The 21,721-nt window shown below is 35.4% G+C and overlaps 1 protein-coding gene across 2 annotated transcripts in view; it reads right to left on the reverse strand.

The window, feature by feature from the left end:
* TAF2 (TATA-box binding protein associated factor 2) overlaps positions 1-21,721 on the reverse strand; it is a 61,936-nt gene that overhangs the window by 11,558 nt on the left and 28,657 nt on the right. The window contains exons 16-25 of one of the 2 annotated variants that reach the window (XM_086741210.1): positions 21,335-21,587; positions 17,783-17,923; positions 16,324-16,434; positions 14,483-14,676; positions 13,770-13,909; positions 8,180-8,249; positions 6,540-6,649; positions 3,883-4,112; positions 1,076-1,228; positions 556-661 (exon numbers count right to left, since the gene is read on the reverse strand). In XM_086741210.1, coding sequence (XP_086597336.1) covers positions 556-661; positions 1,076-1,228; positions 3,883-4,112; positions 6,540-6,649; positions 8,180-8,249; positions 13,770-13,909; positions 14,483-14,676; positions 16,324-16,434; positions 17,783-17,923; positions 21,335-21,587 — 1,508 coding nt within the window. The remainder of the gene's footprint in view (positions 1-555; positions 662-1,075; positions 1,229-3,882; positions 4,113-6,539; positions 6,650-8,179; positions 8,250-13,769; positions 13,910-14,482; positions 14,677-16,323; positions 16,435-17,782; positions 17,924-21,334; positions 21,588-21,721) is intronic. The other variant, XM_086741211.1, reaches the window with a different exon arrangement.

Below are 21,721 nucleotides of genomic sequence, written 5' to 3' on the forward strand. Positions count from 1 at the left end.
AGAGAAGTAGTAAAAGAAGTGCTTGAAATGAAACAATTTTACTCATAGATGCAATCTTTTCCCCTTTGAAAAGCCCTTCTAAGCATTTTGAGGCTTGCATGTTTTTTAACAACTGATGTTAAGTTATAAATCGTTAAGATTAGAGATCTTTTTTTACTTGAATAGTCTTGCTAATTTTTTTAAAGTTACTCTTCAAAATTATTATTTTTAAAATTACAACTATGGCAAAGTAAGTTTTACCTAATTGTTTATGAGGCTCTATTTCAGCTTTACATTATTTTATTCATTTCTTCGCTTTTCACTTTTACAAGTGTGATATAGACTTGCCTTAATTAGATATGGATGAAAATACACATGTACACAGTTATCTATAAATATACTGAAAGCTAAAGAAATGTTCTTATGCACCCTTTACATACTACTTTGAATTCAGTTAACATTTAACACTTACCACCACTGTATGTATGGGAACAAACAGTAGTAAAAAAAAGAAAACCCACAACTGATAGAGTCGAAAAATTCGTACTATCGTTTTGCCAGTAAATTTACTCATACCTGGTGTGGACGGTCTCTCCAACATATTCAAATGATGGTAAATAAAGGCTTGACTGTCATGAACTGTGTCCATATCAATTTCCTCCTCTTCTTGAGAGTTTGAGAACTAAGATATCAGGAAAAAATAATAAGCAGATGCTAATAATTCATAGGAATATCAATAAATACAACTTAAAATATTCTATTTTTGAGGTAAACTGGGGGTGAGAGGGAAAGGAAGTGATATCTACCACCACAAAGGAAAAAAATTTCAATGAAATTAAAAAGGGTCAGTGTCTTTTCTACTTTCTAATTTACCGTGAAGCTGTGTGAACAAGAGCATTAACTGTCAACTTTAGTTCTCGCCAGCCAATAAGGAATCTGATGGGAAATGTTTTTGCCAAAGTAAGCGTAACAACTACTGTACACACATACACAACACGCCTTTTGTTTGAACACAGCTTTAAGGGAAGCCAGCAGAAGCCACTGCTGTTATTCTGAATATCCTACATATTGTGCAAGTTGAATTTCCATTTCTTACTCTGATTTTGAGTTTGACTTTACTGTCTTCATTCTTCTCTAGTATTTGCCCTGGCTCCAATGGAGACCCGAGTGGCATATCAGCCTTCCTCTTCACCCCCTGCTGATGACCAGAAATGCTGGATGCTGTTTCCTTAATAAGATGATCATCCTCCTGAAGCAGCATTAAAAGATCAAAATTAGAAGATAGCAAGAGCCATGTTTCAGCCTAAAAGAGACCTGATAGCTGAAAATACTTCTGAGTGAAGTGGGTGATTTGAACAAAGTTTTCCCTGTAGTTCTGGCAAAAAGTATTTTCTAAAACCCTGGATGGATTTGTGCCAACCTCTCCTACAAACATAGTTTCTCTTTACTTCTATCCCTGCTCCATCTGCATATCTAGCATTGGCATCTTTTCTGTCCCTTCTCACAATCATGGTACTGTTGGTGTGCAACAACATTTGCTGCCTCTGAATAGCCTTTCTATAAATCTGTGCCTCGCAGACTCTCCTCAGTCCAAATCTCAGTTGAAAAAGACTGTGATAGCCTCTGATCTACACATGGGATTTAGCTAAATCTTCTTTTAGTTGGTTTTAAAAGCTACTGCTTACTTTGTTGAATAGAAATCATAATAAGCACTTAAAACTTGTGGGGTTTTTTATTTCATAACAATATTTAAAGAGAGTTAAGCTGTTTTGTAAATTACCGCTTAGATTATAAAAAAAACAGGGTCAAAGGAATATAAAAATAGCAGGAGAGTCTACTAAGTTACACATATAGTCATTATACAGGAGACAGGTGTTCCAGCAAGTCCAATACACAAAATATAGAAGGAAAAATAAAGTACCTATAGAAGCTAACATAACTGAAAGTCCACTAAAAACTACACAGAAGTTGTATCATAGACTCTCAAGGGCATATGCTGCTCCACTGAACTGCTCTCTCTATCCCACAAACTCTTGCCCTGAGCAATTCAAATTCAATTTTGAAGTGGGTAACTTTTACCAGCCTCAGTAAATTCAGTGCCATAAGGCTATCAGTACTGATTTTAATGTGCTTATGCTCTTAGATTATAGTCTGCTTTAAAGAATCTAGTTATTATGATGTATTCTATCACCTGTTAATTCTTTTTTTCCCCTCAAATATATATTTCCTTTTTTTCATCCCTATTATTTAATCCAACACACTGCTGTTGTGAAGCACTTTTGGATAAACTTTGGTTGATGTGAGAGGCACCCTTTGTTTTAAATTACTGGTTTGGTTTTTTTACAAGGAAGATCAGTTCCCTGAATTTTGAGTGAGTTAAAGTGAAAATGGTAACCTTAACAAAGTAAGGGGTAGAAGAACGGAGATGAGGCACAGGAGAAGACAACAAGGTATGAAGTGTGAATTGAGGCTTATACTAATGCTGTATTTTCACACTAGTGTAAGCCACTACTGCTGCTAAAAGAAGCAGCCTCTTCCTCGCACATTTCTGTCCTGGGTGCCACACACATTTGTATAACTACATGATGAACTGGACCAGGAAACTGATCCAGTAGGAAATATTCATTCATTAAAAAAAGGTATTTTTTAACCAGATCCTCCCCTGATCCAGGTCACTATGCAGCAAAAACTGTGCAAGCACAAGGGACAGGACAGTCCAGGAAAAAGAAGAGTTAAGAGGAAATTTTTTGATTGTCTGGCTGCTAAAAGAGCTTGGATGTTCACTGAACTGCAGCCTAAAAATCTGTCACCAAAATGTCTCCTGCTATTTAATTCTGATGCCTGTGAGCAGCAAATTAGGACATATTACATGTTCTGTAAATACGTAGGATAGCTGTAATGATATTTGACTCCGTCATAATTTCCCCCCCCTACTGGAAATAGCTTGCAAGGTACTGTGATAATTTGCACTCTCAGTATACTCCTGAATAAAAACGATTTAGAAATTAACTATGGGATTCATAAAGTAACAGTAAACCACTCCATTCAAAAGGGTGGAAAGAGTTTCAAACATGCTAACCACATGTTCACATTCTTTTTCAGGATTTACTCCTAAGCAGTTTCAATCAAATGTAGTTTCTGAAACTGTTAGGAAAATGACTCATTATTTTATGTTTGTTGAGTTTTTTCCTCTCATAATTAAATTGGTCCAACAAAAAGACTTAAGTCTTACAGCAGTGGCAGTTATTTTCAAGAAAAATACGATGTGAATAGCTTGTAAGGTAAATTTTCTAACTACACAATGCATTATGTGTTAGGACTGAAGCCTCTAAAGGCTGAAAGAGATCAAACTTCATGTATGTGATTTTTCAGAAGTTGTTACAAATCCTTCAGAGTACAGTGCTAAGTAGTCAGATTCAAGTCTTCAATGAAGATATGTTCAAGTTCCAACTTTCACATCCCAAAGTTGTTTAAAAAGAGCTATATCTATGTATTTTAAAATATAATAAATTTACTGATAAAAGGTTTTGTTTTGGAAAATTGGTAACTTGCCTATAAGCAATATCCTTAGTCTAATAAAAAAAGTTTTCATCACAGCATCAAACATTTCTGTGAATCACTTCACGTCTCATAAGCAATGTACAAAAAGTAAAGTGTTATAAAGAAGAGAAATGATAAGACTTGAAAAAACAAGTACAAGCTTGCATACACTATGCAAAACATTTTTTAGAAGTTGAAAAAAGTTATGGTACATGCCAGCTTTTCAAGTAGAAGGAATAAAGAGGAACAATGCATAAAGGTAGCTTAAGTAAAGCATGAGATGCTTGAACACAATACAAAATTAAATCAGCAACCAATGCAAGAACCAGCTGAATGGGATGTACGCAGAGAGTTTGTGCTTACGGTGTTCTGAAATCCTACTAACTGTCCGTGATTGTTAGTACTATTCACAGGTTCCTGATTATTTGCAACTGATTCAGGGATAATTGTCGGATTAAGTACAGCCTTCTTTTCTTTCAGATTAAGAACAAGTCCAAGCTCTGGTAATGGTAAACAAGAAGGTCTGCTGAGGCCAAAAAGTGTGAAATAGAGGTCCACAGCACCGCATCGTAATCTCCAGTCATGTGAAGTTCCTAAAATCCAAAAGAGATTACTGTTAACACAGAGGTATAATCTTCTCCTCCTCCACAAATAAGTTTAAGTGATCTGGATCAACCACAGTATGACATTTTCTATGCTTAAGATACAATTCCCTCATTATTCCTGCCTCTTATTGACTCAATCTCACTTGTCACGTTCTGTTTAAAAGGCAGGCTTTAAGTTGTTTGGGTTGTAAATTGGACATGTTTTGTAGAACAAGACCAAGAAACTAAGTGCTATAATAACATTATGAAAAATAGAAGGAAAATAATCACACCCATATGCTTTTATTTTTAAAGTTTCACTTTAGGTTTTACTATTGGACAGTTCAATAGACCATTTTGTTACTAAACTTGCTTCCCATACCAATGGATTCAGTTGCACTTGCCTATATATTCCATGAAATGTAGTAGGAGTCTTATGCAAGACTGAGATCTGTATCCTCTGGTAAACAGCACTGATAGAGACCACAAACCAGCAATGCATAAACATGCATTTTGATATCACTATTATGTCATGTATGTCACTGGATACTCAGTACTTTAATTTGTATTCATAGTGGAGATACGTATTCCTATTGCACAAAGCAACACTTCACTGATTTTATTTTTCACTGCAAACTGTGTACTGCTTTTATATCTTCATACACAAATGGTCAAAGCACAGTTGGCACCAATCACAACAGAAAGACATCTAACATCTGGTGCAACGCTGCAAATACAGTGATTCTGGTGGTAACTCAGCCCAGCTCTTGACTGACTGCAAGTTTATTGAACATATTGTTCCACAGCAGGAATAGAACTATATCTGGTAAACAAGACACAGATGTGCCAACAGCCGTGTTAATGCGGCTGTGCAAGACTCAGTACAAAGTAAAATTACAAGACCTATCCCTGTAAATACTAAGTTTCATGGGTCTAAATAGTGTAAACTTGAGTAAACTTAGCTGTACACACACTTACCCAGTTACTAGTAACTCTGATGAGTTTCATGAACAGCTGGGTAAGGAGAAAGTGATATGAATATTAATCTGGACACTTCTAATATTAAAATACTCTCAAGAGAATGACACATTCACAAATGTTAGTTTCAAAACTATTCTGATATTTTAACAATAAATAATTTACTCAAGTTCTTAAACTAGTACATCTTAAAATGATATGATGAATTCCCATTCAATATCTCTCTCCTTTTCCAGCGGAACAGCTAAGCTTACAGTTGATTGCTGAATTTCTCTGCGATCTTTGGAACTTGTGAGCATTATCAATTTAATGCAGATTGACACAGAAGAAAAAAAAAAAAGATTACATATATCATTCAAAGTCTGTTTTCTATTGCATCTGCTTATGTTAAATGAAAGCAATTCATGATTCTAGAATGATGCAGCTTTAAATCTGGCTACTAGCTTGTCTCACACTAACAAACATTTTTTCAAGGGACCCTGGAATTCAACAGTTATCCCTTACAGAAAATAAACTGAAACATTATGTCATCTTGATGTATAGAAATTTAAGTACTTAAAGCCCCATGAGTCATAATAAGAATGTATACCCTAGCTGTTACTTGCAAAAAGAGGTAATGGTTGTAAGTAACACTGCACGCACTCTTCTCTCAAGAAAAAGGAAAAATAAACTTTCTGATGGGAGCATCAAAATTGTTTATTTTCTGTGCCTGACACCTGGCAAATCCTACAAAACTGAACTACTAGTAGCCTCCCTCTTCAGCCCCTGGAGTGTAGCTGAAAACTTTTAAACACTAAAAATAATGATACACAGAGAACAGACAGCCTTCAATAAAAAACCAATATGAACATTTATATGTAATCTATATAGTAATGTGCCAGATGTTAAAGGGCAGTTAGTCAGGTCTGGATAAAACTGCTTCAGTAATGAAGAAAAGGTCAATGGTAAAAACACAAGTCCATCTCTCATTAAGATCTTTCCTAATCACACAAGGCAAACTGAGTCTTAGGTTTATAATACACTTCTAAAAATCTCGTTTAAATTATCTGTACAAATGTTGTCCTCTCAAATTCTCTCAGAGTTTAGTAAAAGCAGATGAAGAGAGACTATCTAATCTGAAGCAAAATGTAAAGAAAAAATAACACAGACACCATCATTTGAGGAAATTATTTTCTTTGAACATCTGGGTCAAAGAATCATTCTATGACGAAGTACATCAAAGTACACTACAGTAGTAGTCAAAAGAATGAAAAACAAGGTTTGGTACCCTGTGCCACTGGGAAAGTTCTGGAGGTATGTACATGACATTGGAACTACTGAGACTGAATTGTCAATTTCTAACTATTGTAACTAAGAGAGCTCTCAGCATATTCTGAAGCAAGCTTTTTAAACTCTTATTTCAAAAAAACCTTACAATAAAAACAATACAACAACCAAACAACCAAACAAAAACCCAACCTGAATTCATCAGTTTCCAAAGTTGATCTACCAAAGCTTCGTTACATAAAGGGGACTCCATGTTCTTGGTAAAAGGTGGATTCTGAGTCAGCATATCCAGAATCTTATGTCTAAAAAAAAACCAGAAAAAAGTACCTTTATTAAATTAAATATTCTGACAAACTTATTCAAATACAGGATTTCTTCCAAAATTTTAACCAATGTTTTATGTTTTTAGCTCTTCCTTCTGTTCACAATATACATAGACACAAATTTACCATCGGCAATGTAACTTAAAGATAAGAAGTAAGGCGTAAAGCAGCAGGATGTTATTAGGCATAATTTTAAACAGTTTGGTACAAAACTGTAGGCTACATTATGCTCTTCTGTTTAGTCACAAACTTTTTTTGCATACTGACTTAATAATTACAAAGAAGGAGCAATACTGGCAAATAAACTCCTTACATAACGATACCAAAGAATTTTAAAATACTTTTAAATGTTATGACTGATACAAAATGGCAGGACCAAAACCAGTCATTTGCACATTTTTCTGGAAAGGAACACTCTTACCTCTTAAGTTACACTGGTGTGTATAAAAATTCTGCACTTACCATGTTTGCTTACAATATTTACACACTGAACTGAACATAGATACATTTTGCCCCACTTGCTTTCTTTAAACTTGGCCTTGAAAACATTTTATGAATAATTATTTGTTCCATTATTTATTATTATAACTATTTTTCCTGTATAGTAAGCCTTCCCTTGCTGTCTTACACATTTAGGAGAAGAAAACTCTTAGAGATTTTTTTTTCTTTTATTTTAGAAAAGGCCTTCATATAGCACTCAATTAAAAAATTTAACTTCTCTTTAAAAAGATATAAATGAAATTAAATCTCCTCCCTAGACTGAAGCTAAACCTCCTCTAGTGAGTATAACTGCATCTACTTTCAATAACAAGAATGACAGAAATAAAGTAGAGAACAATCTTGCAGCTATGATCTTTGTAAAAAATAATCTATAGAAACAGAGTAAAAGTAATACTATTAATCTTTGAAACTCAGTATATTAATGGTGGCCATATGAAGAAAGTGTTGGGGAAAAACAGCAATTATGAACCTCCATGTTCAAAGGTTCATAATCAATGTGCTAAAATATCCAATCACTCATTGGTGAAAACAGAGTTGAAACAGGCAATACTAGAAATCACACCATATTTTCACATGTTATCCTTTCACCCCATCTACAGTCTAACAATTGCTTTACACTCCTTGCTGGGAAAACACCGTGAGCACTAGGTCTGAACGTTTGTCCTTTCTAAGTATCACAAAGTCTTTTTGCCCTATGCAACATCAGATTTATATACTTTATTTATGATCAGGAAACGACCTCTAACTTCAGACTTCCATCACAGGGGTAGACCACTAAAGACAAAAGTAGTATAATGGAGAATAAGAACAGAGTATGTTAATTTTTGAGATCTGAACTGTTGAAACATCAAAACATGTTTCAATCAATATAAAATAACAAGGGAAAACAACTTTGTGAAGAAACATTAATTAGTTAAGCATTTGATCTATTCTAGCAGTTCCAGGCCAAGAATTTACTTAGCAGTTTCAGTATTAGTAAAAACACTGGCTCTTTATTAACTCACTAACCTTATGTAGGGTACAGGATCATTCTGAACCATAGTAAGCAGCCACTGTAGTTCTTCGTAGCTCCTATCAACTGCAAAGAAAAATAAAATGCCTATAAATATACATAAACTGGAAGGATTTTGATCAAGATGATCACAGTTTCCTGAATTAAAAGCATGAAAAGCTTGAATCACTGCAACTAAAGAGAATTTCATTAATTATAGTGCAAATTAAAATACAAGGTGGTTTACACTGAAACAGATACATGCACAAAACTCCTTCATGCCTCAACTGTTCAATAACCATCAACCTGACTATTAGCAAGTAACTCTGTCGCCTGTGAGCATCGATTTGGAAGATCACAGAGTAAATTATCACCTTTATATTGTGTGCTTCCTAAAATGACCATATTCTGATTATTGAAAGGATATCTGAAGTATAGTATTTTCTGTAAGGAACAGAGAATATACAATTCTCATACACAGGTATCTGTGAAAGACTACTATCTATAAATAGGATAGGAACACTACAGGGCTTATACAAAACTGCAAGCATACTCCTCTCAGTAGCCTTCCTTATTTTTTTAAATCAGAATACTTTGCAATTACAATGTATTTTGAAACTTATCAGCATATGCTTCTAGAAAATTGCTGCCTGACGTTGTTGGAAACAAATTCAGACTGTCTCTTCAAAATTTAAATTACATTACAAAATCCCTTGGATTGTTAGAGTAACATTGCAAAATAGGAGACAACACAGGATATCATCATCACCAACTACAAAAAAAAAAAGAAAGAATTTTTATGTAATCTTTTTCTCACATGCATAATTGTAAGACTTTACAAAGTATTCTCTTCTCATTTCCTCAAAACAATAAAGAGCTTGCCTACGCTTTGCTTTACTTCAGAATCTGGAGTGTATTAATCATTGCTGTATAGACAGCTCCAAAAACTTTCCTGTTGCTTTCCATTTTGTGGTCCTAGCAATATATTTCTTTCTTCCTCAAGCCTACTGTATTTTCAGTTCAACTCTCCTTCCTGATCTCAGTCAGTTTTCAGTCAACAATTTTAAAATCCAACTTTTTTAGTCCAATCCGTTCTAATATCTCTTATTCCCTTGTTATTTCAGTAGAGTAAGTTGCTTTTAAAGGAAGGGTCAGTTATTTAAATTATATTATGAGAATCAGCACTTCAGTTCTATTAGAAGTTCTTTAAATATTTTGGACAACTAGAACATCAGATCTCTTCATGGGTTCAGAGGAGGCAGCCAAGCCATTAAAAACCACATGATAGTAGAGCTTAGAAGATGGCTGAATAGTCTTTTGCAGGCCACTTGCAAGTCAGGTCTCCTCTTCCCACAGTCCAAGCAGAACTTGTTATACTGGTGAGGCACTGAACTGGGCTGATAAGCCCTGTTCAGAGGCAGAACGTATTAGCTCATGTTCTGCACCATTTAAACCATGGCTACACAATTCTGGATGATGCCAGAGCAAATTTGTATCCATACAGAACAGAACTGCAATCTCAGATTTGCCTTAAAAATCAGAGAAATCTTTGAAAAGCTATGCCTAAGTCATACTTTTAAGTGATTAGTGACTGCCTGCGCTCGACTCCATGCACAGTTGCTTTTCCTGGCAGCTACCTTGCCTGGGTTAGAAGGCAGCAAGAACACTGCACGCAAAAGTTGTTTTGCATGGAAGAAAAACAATATTGTATAACTATGCAGCAAAGACTCACAACACGGCGAATACATTAAGTCACAATCATAAGCAAGCTGCAATTATTTCAACTGTTAACAAAAGGGATTTTAAAATGGCTTTTGATTAGAAAATGAAAAGTCTATGGGATGATTCCTTTAGGCTGATAGCACTGGTAACATAACCAAGAAACACCATACCTTTATGATTTAAAAAAAAAAACAAGAAAAAAAAGTCTTTCTGGCTTCTCAAACTTATTTGTGCTTGAAATAAAGTAAGTCTTCCCTGCTATTTGCCTTATAGCGTAAACTAGGCCTGCTAGACTTCCAAAGCTTTGCTACTAATGAATTTAACCTGCTCTTCAAATTTATATAGCAACTACACAACATTTTGGGGAGCAATGACAAATTAAACATTACCTTGGGCAGAATAAATCTTATTAACCAGAAGAATCATAGAATCATAAAACAGCTCAGTTTGGAAGGGACCTCAAAAGAACATCTGTTCCAACCTTTCATATGAAAAGGAGCCTAGATGAGATTATCTAATACCCTGTCCAACCACATCTTGAAAACCTCCAGTGACGGGAACTCCACCATACTCCTGGGGAGGCTGCTCCACTGACTGATTGTTCCCACTATAAAAACTGTATTTCTCACATCAAAATGAAACCTCTCCTGGTACAACTTGTACTCTGTCACCCTTTATCCTCTTCATGTGGCTGCTTGTGAAAAAAGAGCCTCCATATTCTTTGTAGCTGCCCTTTAAGTACCAGAGATTGTGATGAGAGCCCTCAAGCTTTCTTTTCTCCAGGGAGAAAAGACCTATCTCCTTCCGTCTTCCCTTACAGGAGAGGTTCTCCAGTCCTCTGATCATCTTTGTGGCCCTCCTTTGGACCCTCTCCAGTCTGTCCACATCTTTCTTGAATTGTGGGAGACAGAACTGGACACAATACTTCAGATGCGACCTGACAAGCGCTGAGTAGAGATGTGATCATCCCACTCTGTTTCTGCTAATAACGTCTCTGCAGATGCAGCCCAGGATCCGATTTGCCTTTGTTGCTACAGGGGTGCACTGCTGACTCATGGTCAGCTGCTTGTCCACCAGGACCTGCAGGTCCCTTTCAGCAATGCTGCTCCCCAGCCACGTAGATCCTAGCTTGTACTGGGCATGCAGCTCTGACCCAATTTCCTTCCCATTTCACAGACCAACCATCCTGTTTATCTAGGGGAAAGTGGTAGGAAAATCAAGATGTGTAGATTTTCATACTTCTGGTAGACATAAAAAACGTGCTGCTTTCTGAATCGAAAATCCTCTGGAGATTTTTTTCAAATTACAGGAGATAGTATATCAATTCTCAATCACAGCAGAGCACCTCTGAGACCCTAAACTTTAACATTCATGAGATTATCTAATTATGGTTATTTATTTAGAACAGTTTGTTGTTACCTCTTATAAATATCCAACTGCTTTGTTGTATACATACAACTACTAATAGTCATATAACTATCAGAAGCTAACTTTAAAAAGTTAATAAATTCTGTTCACTTCAAGCCAGTTTAGATCAACTGTCCAAGTCCTTATATGCTGCCTCAAGCATTTTACAGAGTTACTGTGTCTCAAAAAAAGTCTTACTATTAACAGCAAAGAAAACAATTTATTCAGTTCCATGGAGAAATGATTTCTTTTAAAGTAACTCAAAAAAAGGCAGTGCTATTCCTACCCTGAGAGTTGGTAGAAAAACATGGGAGTTCCACACTGCCCCAGAAAACACAGACTTTCCTTTTTATGGAAATTACAAAATCTGTCAGCTTCCTTTACAAGAACTGTTAAAAGGCCAGCTTTGGCACAGGCAACAGGCATTTGATAGCTGCTGGTTCACATCCAGTATGAACTGGAAACCAGGTAACTGGGAACAACGAGAATCAGACCTCTTGGCAATAGACAGCCAATCAGCCAGCTCTCCTTCCAAAGCCAGGTTTCGGGCTCTGCGAGACAAGCGCTGCTAACTTCTATATGGGTAGCTAAAGAGTCAGTCAGCACACTGAGCTTCCACATTTACCCCTCCACCAAAAACTCACCAGTTGTACAGCAAGAGCAGAAGGCAATGTATTCAGTGCTGGAAGGTTATATTTGAGGAATTATACTGACGATCAATTAGATAGTAGGCTGTGTTGTGAATTGTATTGACCTTATAGTAGATAGATATTTGCATCTACTACCTCTGCATCAGAGGAAAAGTCACTGGCAAGGGGCAAGGCCGTTAGGTACAGTAATGCTCTAATCCATCATTTCCAGATCTCACAGTGAGCTCAGTCAAAAATTACATTCAGCTCCATCACTGATTTATTCAAGTAATCTTTCTACTACTTTTTACCATTCAAGTTTTACTTTCCTGTAGAGTATTTCAAGCAGCTTACCCTATCTTGCTTATTGTTTTAAAGATGTACTATATTACTTTGCAGTACAACTCAGTTATTAACTATTAAACATCATCCATAAAAGGTCAAGAATTTAATGAGAAAACATTATTTCTATCAGTCTGTCATTCCGAAGGGTGGGATGAATTAGAGAGGAGATTATTCTAAAGGAAGCAGGCTGATGAGTAAGCTTTCCATTCTCCAGCAAATCTTTCCACTAACATTCTGTGAAGGGAGGAACAAAGCGAGCAGCCTAACAGAGAGAGATGCACAGCACCAGCAGAGTTCTGAATTCCAGCTGGGTATCACTCACAGGGTCACCAAATGGTACGTGTAGAGTGGGTTATGGATCCAGAATGCCCGGTGAATTACAACACGAGGACTGAGCCTGAAAGTGATGCTCAGTGCGCAGCCTCCCTTGAAGTTTTCAGTTTTTCTGTATAACAGTCTGGTTTCAGTCTGTAAGCATATGTCTGAATTCCACCAGATGCATCCACTCATAGACTCCAATTGCCTCAAAACCTCCCATTGCCTACCTAGTTTGTGAAGTCTTTGGACACAATGATAGCAGTAAGATCAAAGTAACAAAGTCTTTCTAAAAAGAAGAAAACAATTATTCATCAAAAAAACAAAGGAAACTCCCTGTTGTCCTGAAAATGAAAACATGAAATTTGAGCAGAATAAATAGAAGTCTAGAATCATTAGTTTGCTCACAGAGGAAAAACTGAAGGATTTGGCCACTTTGATAGGGATAACCCTTCAAACACAAGAACTGTCACAAATCTGCTGAACAGAGAAAGACTAACCCAAATAAATGAACAGGTCAATGTAGTACTAAACTAATTTTATAAAATGCAAATCATTAAAGCTATAATTTCTAACTGCTTCTAGAAAAACTGTCAGGATTGAATTTCAACTTCAAATGGCATTTAAGAAAAGATCTGCAACAACCAACTAAAATAAAGACAATATTCAAAGAACGGAAACATCTCACAAACATAAGCTATGTCTAAGGAACAGCAAAGCAAAACCAACGAATAATCATTAAAATAATCTAAGTTTTCAAAATTTATAACCATAAGGTGCATGGAAAAAGCAAAATAAAGAGATAAGCAATAAGGTAAAGCAAAACCAAGAACTTTGACTAGCAAATATGGCTGAACTCAACTGAATCAACATCACTGAAAAGGAAGTGTTAAAAGAAATTACCAAAACCACTTACCACTACTTATTGTGCTGTCCTGCTCTTTATTTCAAAATTTAGGTATCTGATTCAATTTGTAAGACACTGAGGAGCAATACTCTCTACATCGTCATAAAACTTGCATTCTCTAAGTCAAAGCATTAATATCAGTCTCACCTTCTTATCAATACATTTGTCATCACACCACCTTTCTGGTGGACAGTATTTCAACTTAATATTAATGAGGGAAGTATTACACTTTACTATTATATCACAAGTGTTACAAAGTGTCAAAACACTTGAAAAAACTACCTTTTGTATAATCAACGACAGCCTCCAATGCTGCTATTCGGACATCTACAAAGTGTCCATATTCTGCGTATGACTTGAAGAGTGCAGGATCACTTGGGACATGACCATTCTTCTGAAGCACTCGAATAGCTTTTAAACAGCTAGATGTGGTAGAAAGAGGCAATGTACATTATGTTTCTGGAATGCCAGCCAAGAAGAATAAAATTAATTTCTTCACAATCAAGTCCTGCAATTTTTCTAGAATTATATCATCCAAATTAACATGTTACAATTACTTTCACAGCATTAACACATAGCTCTCTAACTCTGAATTAGGCAGAAACACAAATAAAATTCCCCACCATGTCAAATCCATTGTTTAATTTCAGTAGCCTTGTACTAACTTAGAGAGAAAACACAGCTCAGATTATGTTGTGTACTCTACAGATATTGTTGCAAGGCTACTTTTTGCAAAACTGTCTTAAATGCTATTCTTAAAGAGGCACAAGCATGACCACTTACGCCTGCTATTAAAAGTCCACATCGATAAAAATTAATGTTGAAAAATAAAGTAATTAAGACAAACTTTTGGAAATTGGAAGGAATTTGACATTTATATTAAGACATGCAAGCTAAAATCTCAAATATTAACTACAGAAAGGTACATAAAACCCAAAAAAAGTAGCGTTAATGTGTGTGCTCTCTTCATGTGTACAACAATTATTAAACCACACCTGACTGTAATGGTGTGTCTGTAACTGGGAAGAAGCTTCTCCATATTTAAGAAACGGGTAATTTCCTCAAGAATAAGTCGAACATCAGGATTTAAGTTATCCAGTGTTCGAACTTCATTGTTCACACTGACTGCAGGAGTTACAGAGTTGGCTAGGGCATCAATTAGCTCAGCACGATAGTAGTTGTCTGAAAACTAGATAAAAACAGCATTTAAACACAAGCAGATATAACAACATATATTTTTAAAAGCTAAGAAATGTTGAAGCAATGTTATAGAACAAGATCTTAAAACAAAAAGCATGTGAAAAACTGCATAGGAATAAATTCGTTCTGAAACAGATCTGAGTGATTGAGCAAGCAGACATACTATCAATCATTAATCTTCACTCTATAATAAGAGCATATTAATAGCAATATAAGCATATAAATAGTAATACATTGTTTTATAAAAAGAGAAAAATCAGGCATTGAAAAATATTCCAGATATGGAAAATAAAAGCCACTATTTCTAAATGTGAGCATCTAAAACTGTTTCTATATTCAGTACCAAGGTTACCAAGGTTAATGGGTGCTTAGCACCTCAGAAAATCAGACAGTTTATCTAGATAGCAACTTCACAAGCTTCTGAGGTGAACTAATGGGCTCAACTGTTGCTTAGTGAGGGAAATCTTGCTTCTTCATTCCCTCCTTTTACCTGAGCTTACTCTTTCACCCCTTCCATTGTGCTGGCTGTTGCATTTGTTGGTCATGTTAATTTAGTAAGCAGCAAAAAAAGTATAAAAATAAAATTAAAATTTGAAAGGCAGAAAAAAGTACCACACTTGAATGTTAGTTAATTTGATCTAAACAAACCTGATATCTGTCAGATTCGGCAGAAGATGTCAAACACATGTGTGGAAGGGACGTGTGGAAAAGTGAGGTGGGATCTCTCCTTTGGTAGTGGGGAGATGCTAGCACAACTCGCCACACTCTGTGACTACTGGTGCTTGCATTCACATGTCTAACTGCCCGCCTCTCCACCCTCTATCGTCCTCTTATTTCAGTAATCTTGCAACAAGTGTCTTGTTACAGCATGTGTTTCTACACACAAGAAAGTGAGGCTTAAGAGGCGTCAGATCTGTTCCACTTAACTTTGAGTGCGTAATTGGGAAGCTTACGATAGGCTCCTAGCAGTTGTAGACTTCCTCTGTAGCTAGGAAGATGGAATTTTGTATCATCTCAGGAACTTAAAGGTCAACTAATCATCCTTCAGAGGTGATCTGAAACTTCAGATTACAACGCTTTCAACTCTGATACTTCAATTTAGTGACGGAACAATATTGACCTGGATTTCAGGTGTTATTTAACTAGATGAAGACAATCCAGTCCTGTGAACTAGAGCTGACATTCAGAACCCAGAATCCCAGAGTTCTGTATATTGTTTTAAAAAGATTATTTCTGTTCCTTTCTCTTTCAAATACTCTTCTCAAGGTGAAAACAAACCCAACAAAACAGAGCTTAACCTTGCATGCTACGTGTTAGCTTCATGCACATTTTCTCAAAACATATGGGTCTTTTGAATGAAAAAGAGTAAAGCAAGAAAAGTATGTGTGCAAATGAAGACAGGCAGGTCCTTAGTAAGTCAACAAGCACAAAGAGCTTTGAAACATCCAAGAAATGCTGCCATAGAAATGTCAGCTACAGAACATTCTGTAACATTTACCATTTACTTTAGTGTATCACCTTTTCATCAACTGTCCTAACCAAATATTTACATTAGTGACAGAAAATATCATGCAGTATACGAACTAAGACTTTTTTCAACAAAAAAGTGAGAGATTGAAATGAACACATTCTTTACCTTATTCTTCCTGTTATCATTGTACTTGATCAAATCCAAAATAAACATTAAAACCTCCTTAGGACAGAGGTTGTGAACATCTCTCAGAAGGGCCATAGCAACAGGCATCGTCTGTGTAATAAAATTAACAACAACACCATTCTTATATTAATGAAATGAGTTACACCCTGAAGAGAGCTACATCCTGAAAATGACCAATTAACAATTTTACAATAGCAGATCTCTGAAAAGTTGTATTTAAATGCTTTTTGAAAGTGATACCACATGCTATAAAACTTTCAGATCAAATAAACTATGTAATTGTCGCTCAATAATTAGTCATGGTGCAGACATTTGAAAAAAACTGTATATCCAAGAAAAGACTCTCAAGTCAAGGCACTACCAAAAAGATAAATGAAAAAGAACGAAATATAGAAAATGATGATGGAACTCATTCTGAGACTGAATTTGGGTGTTTTCCAGTGAACATGATGTCTAAGCTTCCATTACCATCGAGAGATATAGATCCAATGGAGTCAATGAAGCCTGGAGCATTATTAGCCAGACAGGTATTAGCCTGATGAGGTATTTATTTAGAATGAGCTAAGCAGCTTTCTAGGCTCCACTCAGATTTAGAAGTCTTACTCTAGGTCTATAAACTTGGGACATGGGAATAAAAGGGAGAAAAGCCTAAGATTCAGTAGGAAAGAACGAACAATGACAAAAAGAGCTGAAAAATACAAAAAAGGTCCGAGAGAGATGTGGGGAGAAGCATTAAGCAGTTTTGGACAGAGTAAGAAAACAAAAGTAGAGTTTTCTCTATAATCAGGAATACGAAATCTGTGAAATAAGAAGTCAAGCATCCAATATAATTATAAAGTGAATCTTGAGAGAAAATTGTTGTAATTCATTTTGTTATCCACTGTATAACTAACGATTATAGGTCACAGTAAAAAAAACCTGCATTAACGTAAAAAAAGCTGCAGCAATACACGATGTTGACAATTAATAGAAAAGAGAGGGCAAGAAGGATTATGTAGTGCCTTGATCTAAAAAGCCCACCAAATTAAGATAAGATTTATGAGATTTTTATTTGCAGTATCGTATCATTGCCATTAATGAAGACAGCTGCTCAATTAATCTAAAAGATAAAATGAGTAACTTTGTTACTGTGCAACAAATTGTATTTAAGAATGAGCTCACAAATATTTACAAATAATTATTACATGTACTCCATTCTTCTGAATAAACTACAAATTTAACTTCAGCTACTCAGAAAAAAAGGCTAAAATTTTCTTAACTGATTTTTGACTAAGATGGAACAAACAGATGACATATAAGAAAGAACTAGTTATTTTGGATTTTTCTGACAGGGTAAAGCGACTCTGTTATCATGTTCCTGTAGTTGTCAACTGTAGGAACTTTTCTATATTTTGACATTTCTTTTGAAACATTCAGTGAAAAAAAAAAAAAATGTTACCTTTTGCAGAAAGTAGCTTTGAAAGTTCATGAAGTTGTTGGTCTTCACAATGTTTGGACAAGTCTTACAACAAAACATTCGAGTAAAGAGTGACTTCATGGCTGGCGGTCCTGTCCATGTACTTACCATGGAATTTGCAATCTGTATAATTAGGGAGGAAGGGAAATTACATTAACATCAGCACTGCAGGTTTAGTTTGGCTGTAGAAAAATACACATTTCCCATAATCAAAAAGGATAATTGCCAAGAACATACTGTCCTTCAAATAGACACATATTTTCATCAGTGTATTATCTTATATTAGTTAAGTTTTCACTGCCATCTCCAAATGGCAGTGAAATTTACCTTATTAAAGGTAAATTTTATGAAAATTGTTCCACTTGGAAAAATAATTAGTTGCAGACATCTTCCATGATAAACTTCTGTTCTTAATTATTTTCTCTTTTATATTTTAGATGAAAAGTCTTGTGTTTACTAAGCCAAGTTTTTTGAGTCTACAGAAGCCAGTGATGGAAGAGGCTTTTGCAATACCTGCTTTCCAAATTTACCCTGCCAGTAACCTCAGCCTAGACTTTAAGTAGGCCTCAGCCACTCTAAGACTAAAAGACCACCCCTAAAGTGAAAGGCAAGTCAGTTACCTCTAACTTTCGCTGTAATTCACAAAGAGACTGTGCACTGAGACGAATTTATTGCTACAGTCTATTTTGGTGTAAGGTGGTAAGGTTCCACAAAGACACAAAGATGCTTTTGTGCCTTCCCAGCATCCTGGGTTTCATACATCTGTACGGAGCAATGAAGGCCTGCAGACAAGAACCACTATGCCTGAAGATGGATTAAGACTGATGATAGACTGCATATGTGTGTGTGCATGCAAACAAATGGGGCCAATGCACCCTACAATGTAGCAGGACTTTATATTGTAACAGACCCACCACAAACTACGTAAAAATCTGGTTTTACACAGAAGAAAATAAATTAGAATACTTCCTTCTAAATTATTTAGCTTGTTTCAAAAGGTATTACGTATGCAATATAAGAAAGAAACACAAGAGGCTATCTGAAGATGGGCAGCAATCCATTTCACTGTTGCTCTTAAAAAAGATGTGTGCTTTGTTACTGAAAACCATTTTCCCACTCAGTCAGGCTTCAAAGGAAAGCTAAAGAGAGACTAGATGTTCCCTTGCCAATAACTGAAGTCTTCAAACTAAAGATGCAGGTATAGCTATTTCTGTAAGGTACAAAACGACTCTTCCTGTAGAGGAAACTTAATCCAAAGACTGCTTAGAAACCACGACGATGAACTTAAAACCGCAAATCTTAAATGTATGTTGCAGTGTAAAATAAAACCCAACTCCTAAAATATTATCAAAGGTTACAATATTTACAAGATATTCCCTATTCCATTAAAATTCAAGTGTAAATTTTTAAATATTATTTAACTTCTGCTTATTTTAAGCATTTCATTTTGCAAAATCTATAGATGAGCAATAGTATTTTCAAATTAAATTAACAGTAGTTAAATAATCTTTTCAGTATTTTTTGTCTTATAATGTGCTCTGACTCATTTGAATTTCTCTTAAATACTGACTGAATCCAAGGTTTCTACTTATTTTACTGATATGCTGTACGCTTTGAATTAAATGTATTTGCACATTCCCACATCGTAACTCAAGTAGCCTGTCTTGCATTAGTTCTACTTAAAAAGCCAGCAGGTACACTCTGTTTCTGCATCCTTCAATTCAGTATAGCACAAACAACTTGCCTGAGATGTAACTGTCACGCACAGCTATGAAACTCCTGAATGTTTGCAAGAGGGAGTTTATGTTGTTGTTATTGCTTTTTAAAACCTTATAGCACATCATCAACACTGCAATGGATCTAAACAGGAAAATCAGCCTACATACTCCCAGGAATTAATACCGTGACATAAACTTCTGTAGAGTTATTTGTGATGAACTACTCAATATGCGTGCATGTGCACCGACACGCGCACATCTATTAACTTATTTATCAATGAGGATTTAATACGTTACCTGGATACTTCATGCCTGAGAGACTGAAGTGCTGTTTTACAACGAAGCATACAGTATGTTTAGAAAGTGTATTAAATTCAGTTTTATAATTGTATTGTCACCTATCATTTCTCTGTATCAACATGAGTACATCAAGAACATTTTACAACAGTAACCGCAATCCAGCTAGAAGTTGCAAATCAACAAAAAAGAAGCCTCCCCCTAATAAACATGAGGAACTTGGGTTTTTTTCAATAAATACAAATCCTGAATATTTACAAGGTAAAAAAAAAATTAAACTGAGTTAATAACAGGAACTGTTTCTTACTAAAGCCCTGACGCTAGAACTAGTAATAGAATATATTACACTTTCTTCCTAGGTAACTTACATAAACGTATCTACAACTCTGTCCTGCCATGCTCCTTCACCTTGATTCAATGTCACAGCCATACTTTCTACTTAGCTTTATAATCCTTTTTTCTGTAAGTCAACAACCTTACCCGTAGATGCAAGACTTTTCACACAATTACAACTGAGCAAAACTGGTTATGATTATCTGCAGCCCAGTTACCGGAGAATTCAAAGTAAAGACAGAAAAAAGAATTGCATTTAAATATTGTAACAACTGCTCTTTTCATATTTACCTGTGGATTATACACTTTTAAGTATTCCAAGTGAATTCATTATGAAATGTGCATATTTTAAGTCAGATACTGGCAGTATTATATCAGTGTTTCATAATATTCATAATATTGAAAATCAATTCTGATTTTCAAAATATGGCCAAAGGATTTTTGTTTATGCACGTACCAAATTATTGCAACAGGGACACAGCAGAAAGCAAGCTATATGCCAATAATCTGAACTCTACAAATTGTCAATAAGTACACCTTTATGTCAATGAAACTATGTCAATAACATGCCTTTTCAGAAATTCTTATTCTTCTGTGTTTCCACCCAGTTGTTTTATGAAGTTCTCCAACTTTCATTCTCAATGCAAATTTTGTGTCTAAAGAAAAAAGACCTTCCCTTTTCAAGGCAATTATTTGGCTTGCTAATATTTAATTGCAGACCAATATGATGTTTCTTTTGTGCCCCTATTCAATCGGAAACAATATAGAGCAGCAATGTGAATTCACATTAGACAGACAGATGAATTTCAGCACTTCAGAGTTCTCAATAGACAGGCCAAGAAACTTCCCAGTGAAATATAAAAAAAAAAAAAAAAAACCAACATGTTGGCTCTGAAAAAAATTAAACAGAAGTCTTTTATTTCTGCCACTTAATGAAAACTGGAAAAATCCCTTGTGGTTTTCATGTCTGACATCTCAGTTTTGACAATTACGAAAGCCTTCTGCAGTCTCCATTTACAGACTAAAATAATACAGCTTTCCTTTCAAATCAGTCATGTTAAAAATACTTGGCAAACACTTTTAAGAGGCTAAATATCAAGCCAGTTTAAGAACTGTGATGAGTTTTGACTCATTTTGAAACATTTACAATGTCTACTGGATTTCTTCCCCATCCACAGAACCTCACCTTTGCAAGACAGAAGCAGGCCAGCATTCTCACTCGGTAGAAACATTGCTCCTGTTCTAGTATATCAGTCAGTGCAAGCCGTGACGCTGGAGTAGGGAACTTTTCCAGTGCCAGAATGGCTTCTTCTTGTGCAACCACATCTCTCTCATATCGAAGCTGATACTGCCACATGAAATCAGATTGTTCAAATTCTACCTTCCTCAGTACCGACATATCAGGGTCTATTCTTATCCAGAGCAAAGGAGAATCAGCACTAAGACAGACATGAAAAACATTAATAGCTTACAACATTTCAAAACTATAAAAATTCAAAAGATATTCTAACTTGTTATGCACTATTTTTAAAGTATTTAGAGTCAAAGAACCATAAAAGAATTTAAGTTAGAG

The sequence above is a fragment of the Chlamydotis macqueenii genome, chromosome 2, assembly GCF_036417535.1.
Source record: "Chlamydotis macqueenii isolate bChlMac1 chromosome 2, bChlMac1.mat, whole genome shotgun sequence".
Classification (NCBI taxonomy): domain Eukaryota; kingdom Metazoa; phylum Chordata; class Aves; order Otidiformes; family Otididae; genus Chlamydotis; species Chlamydotis macqueenii.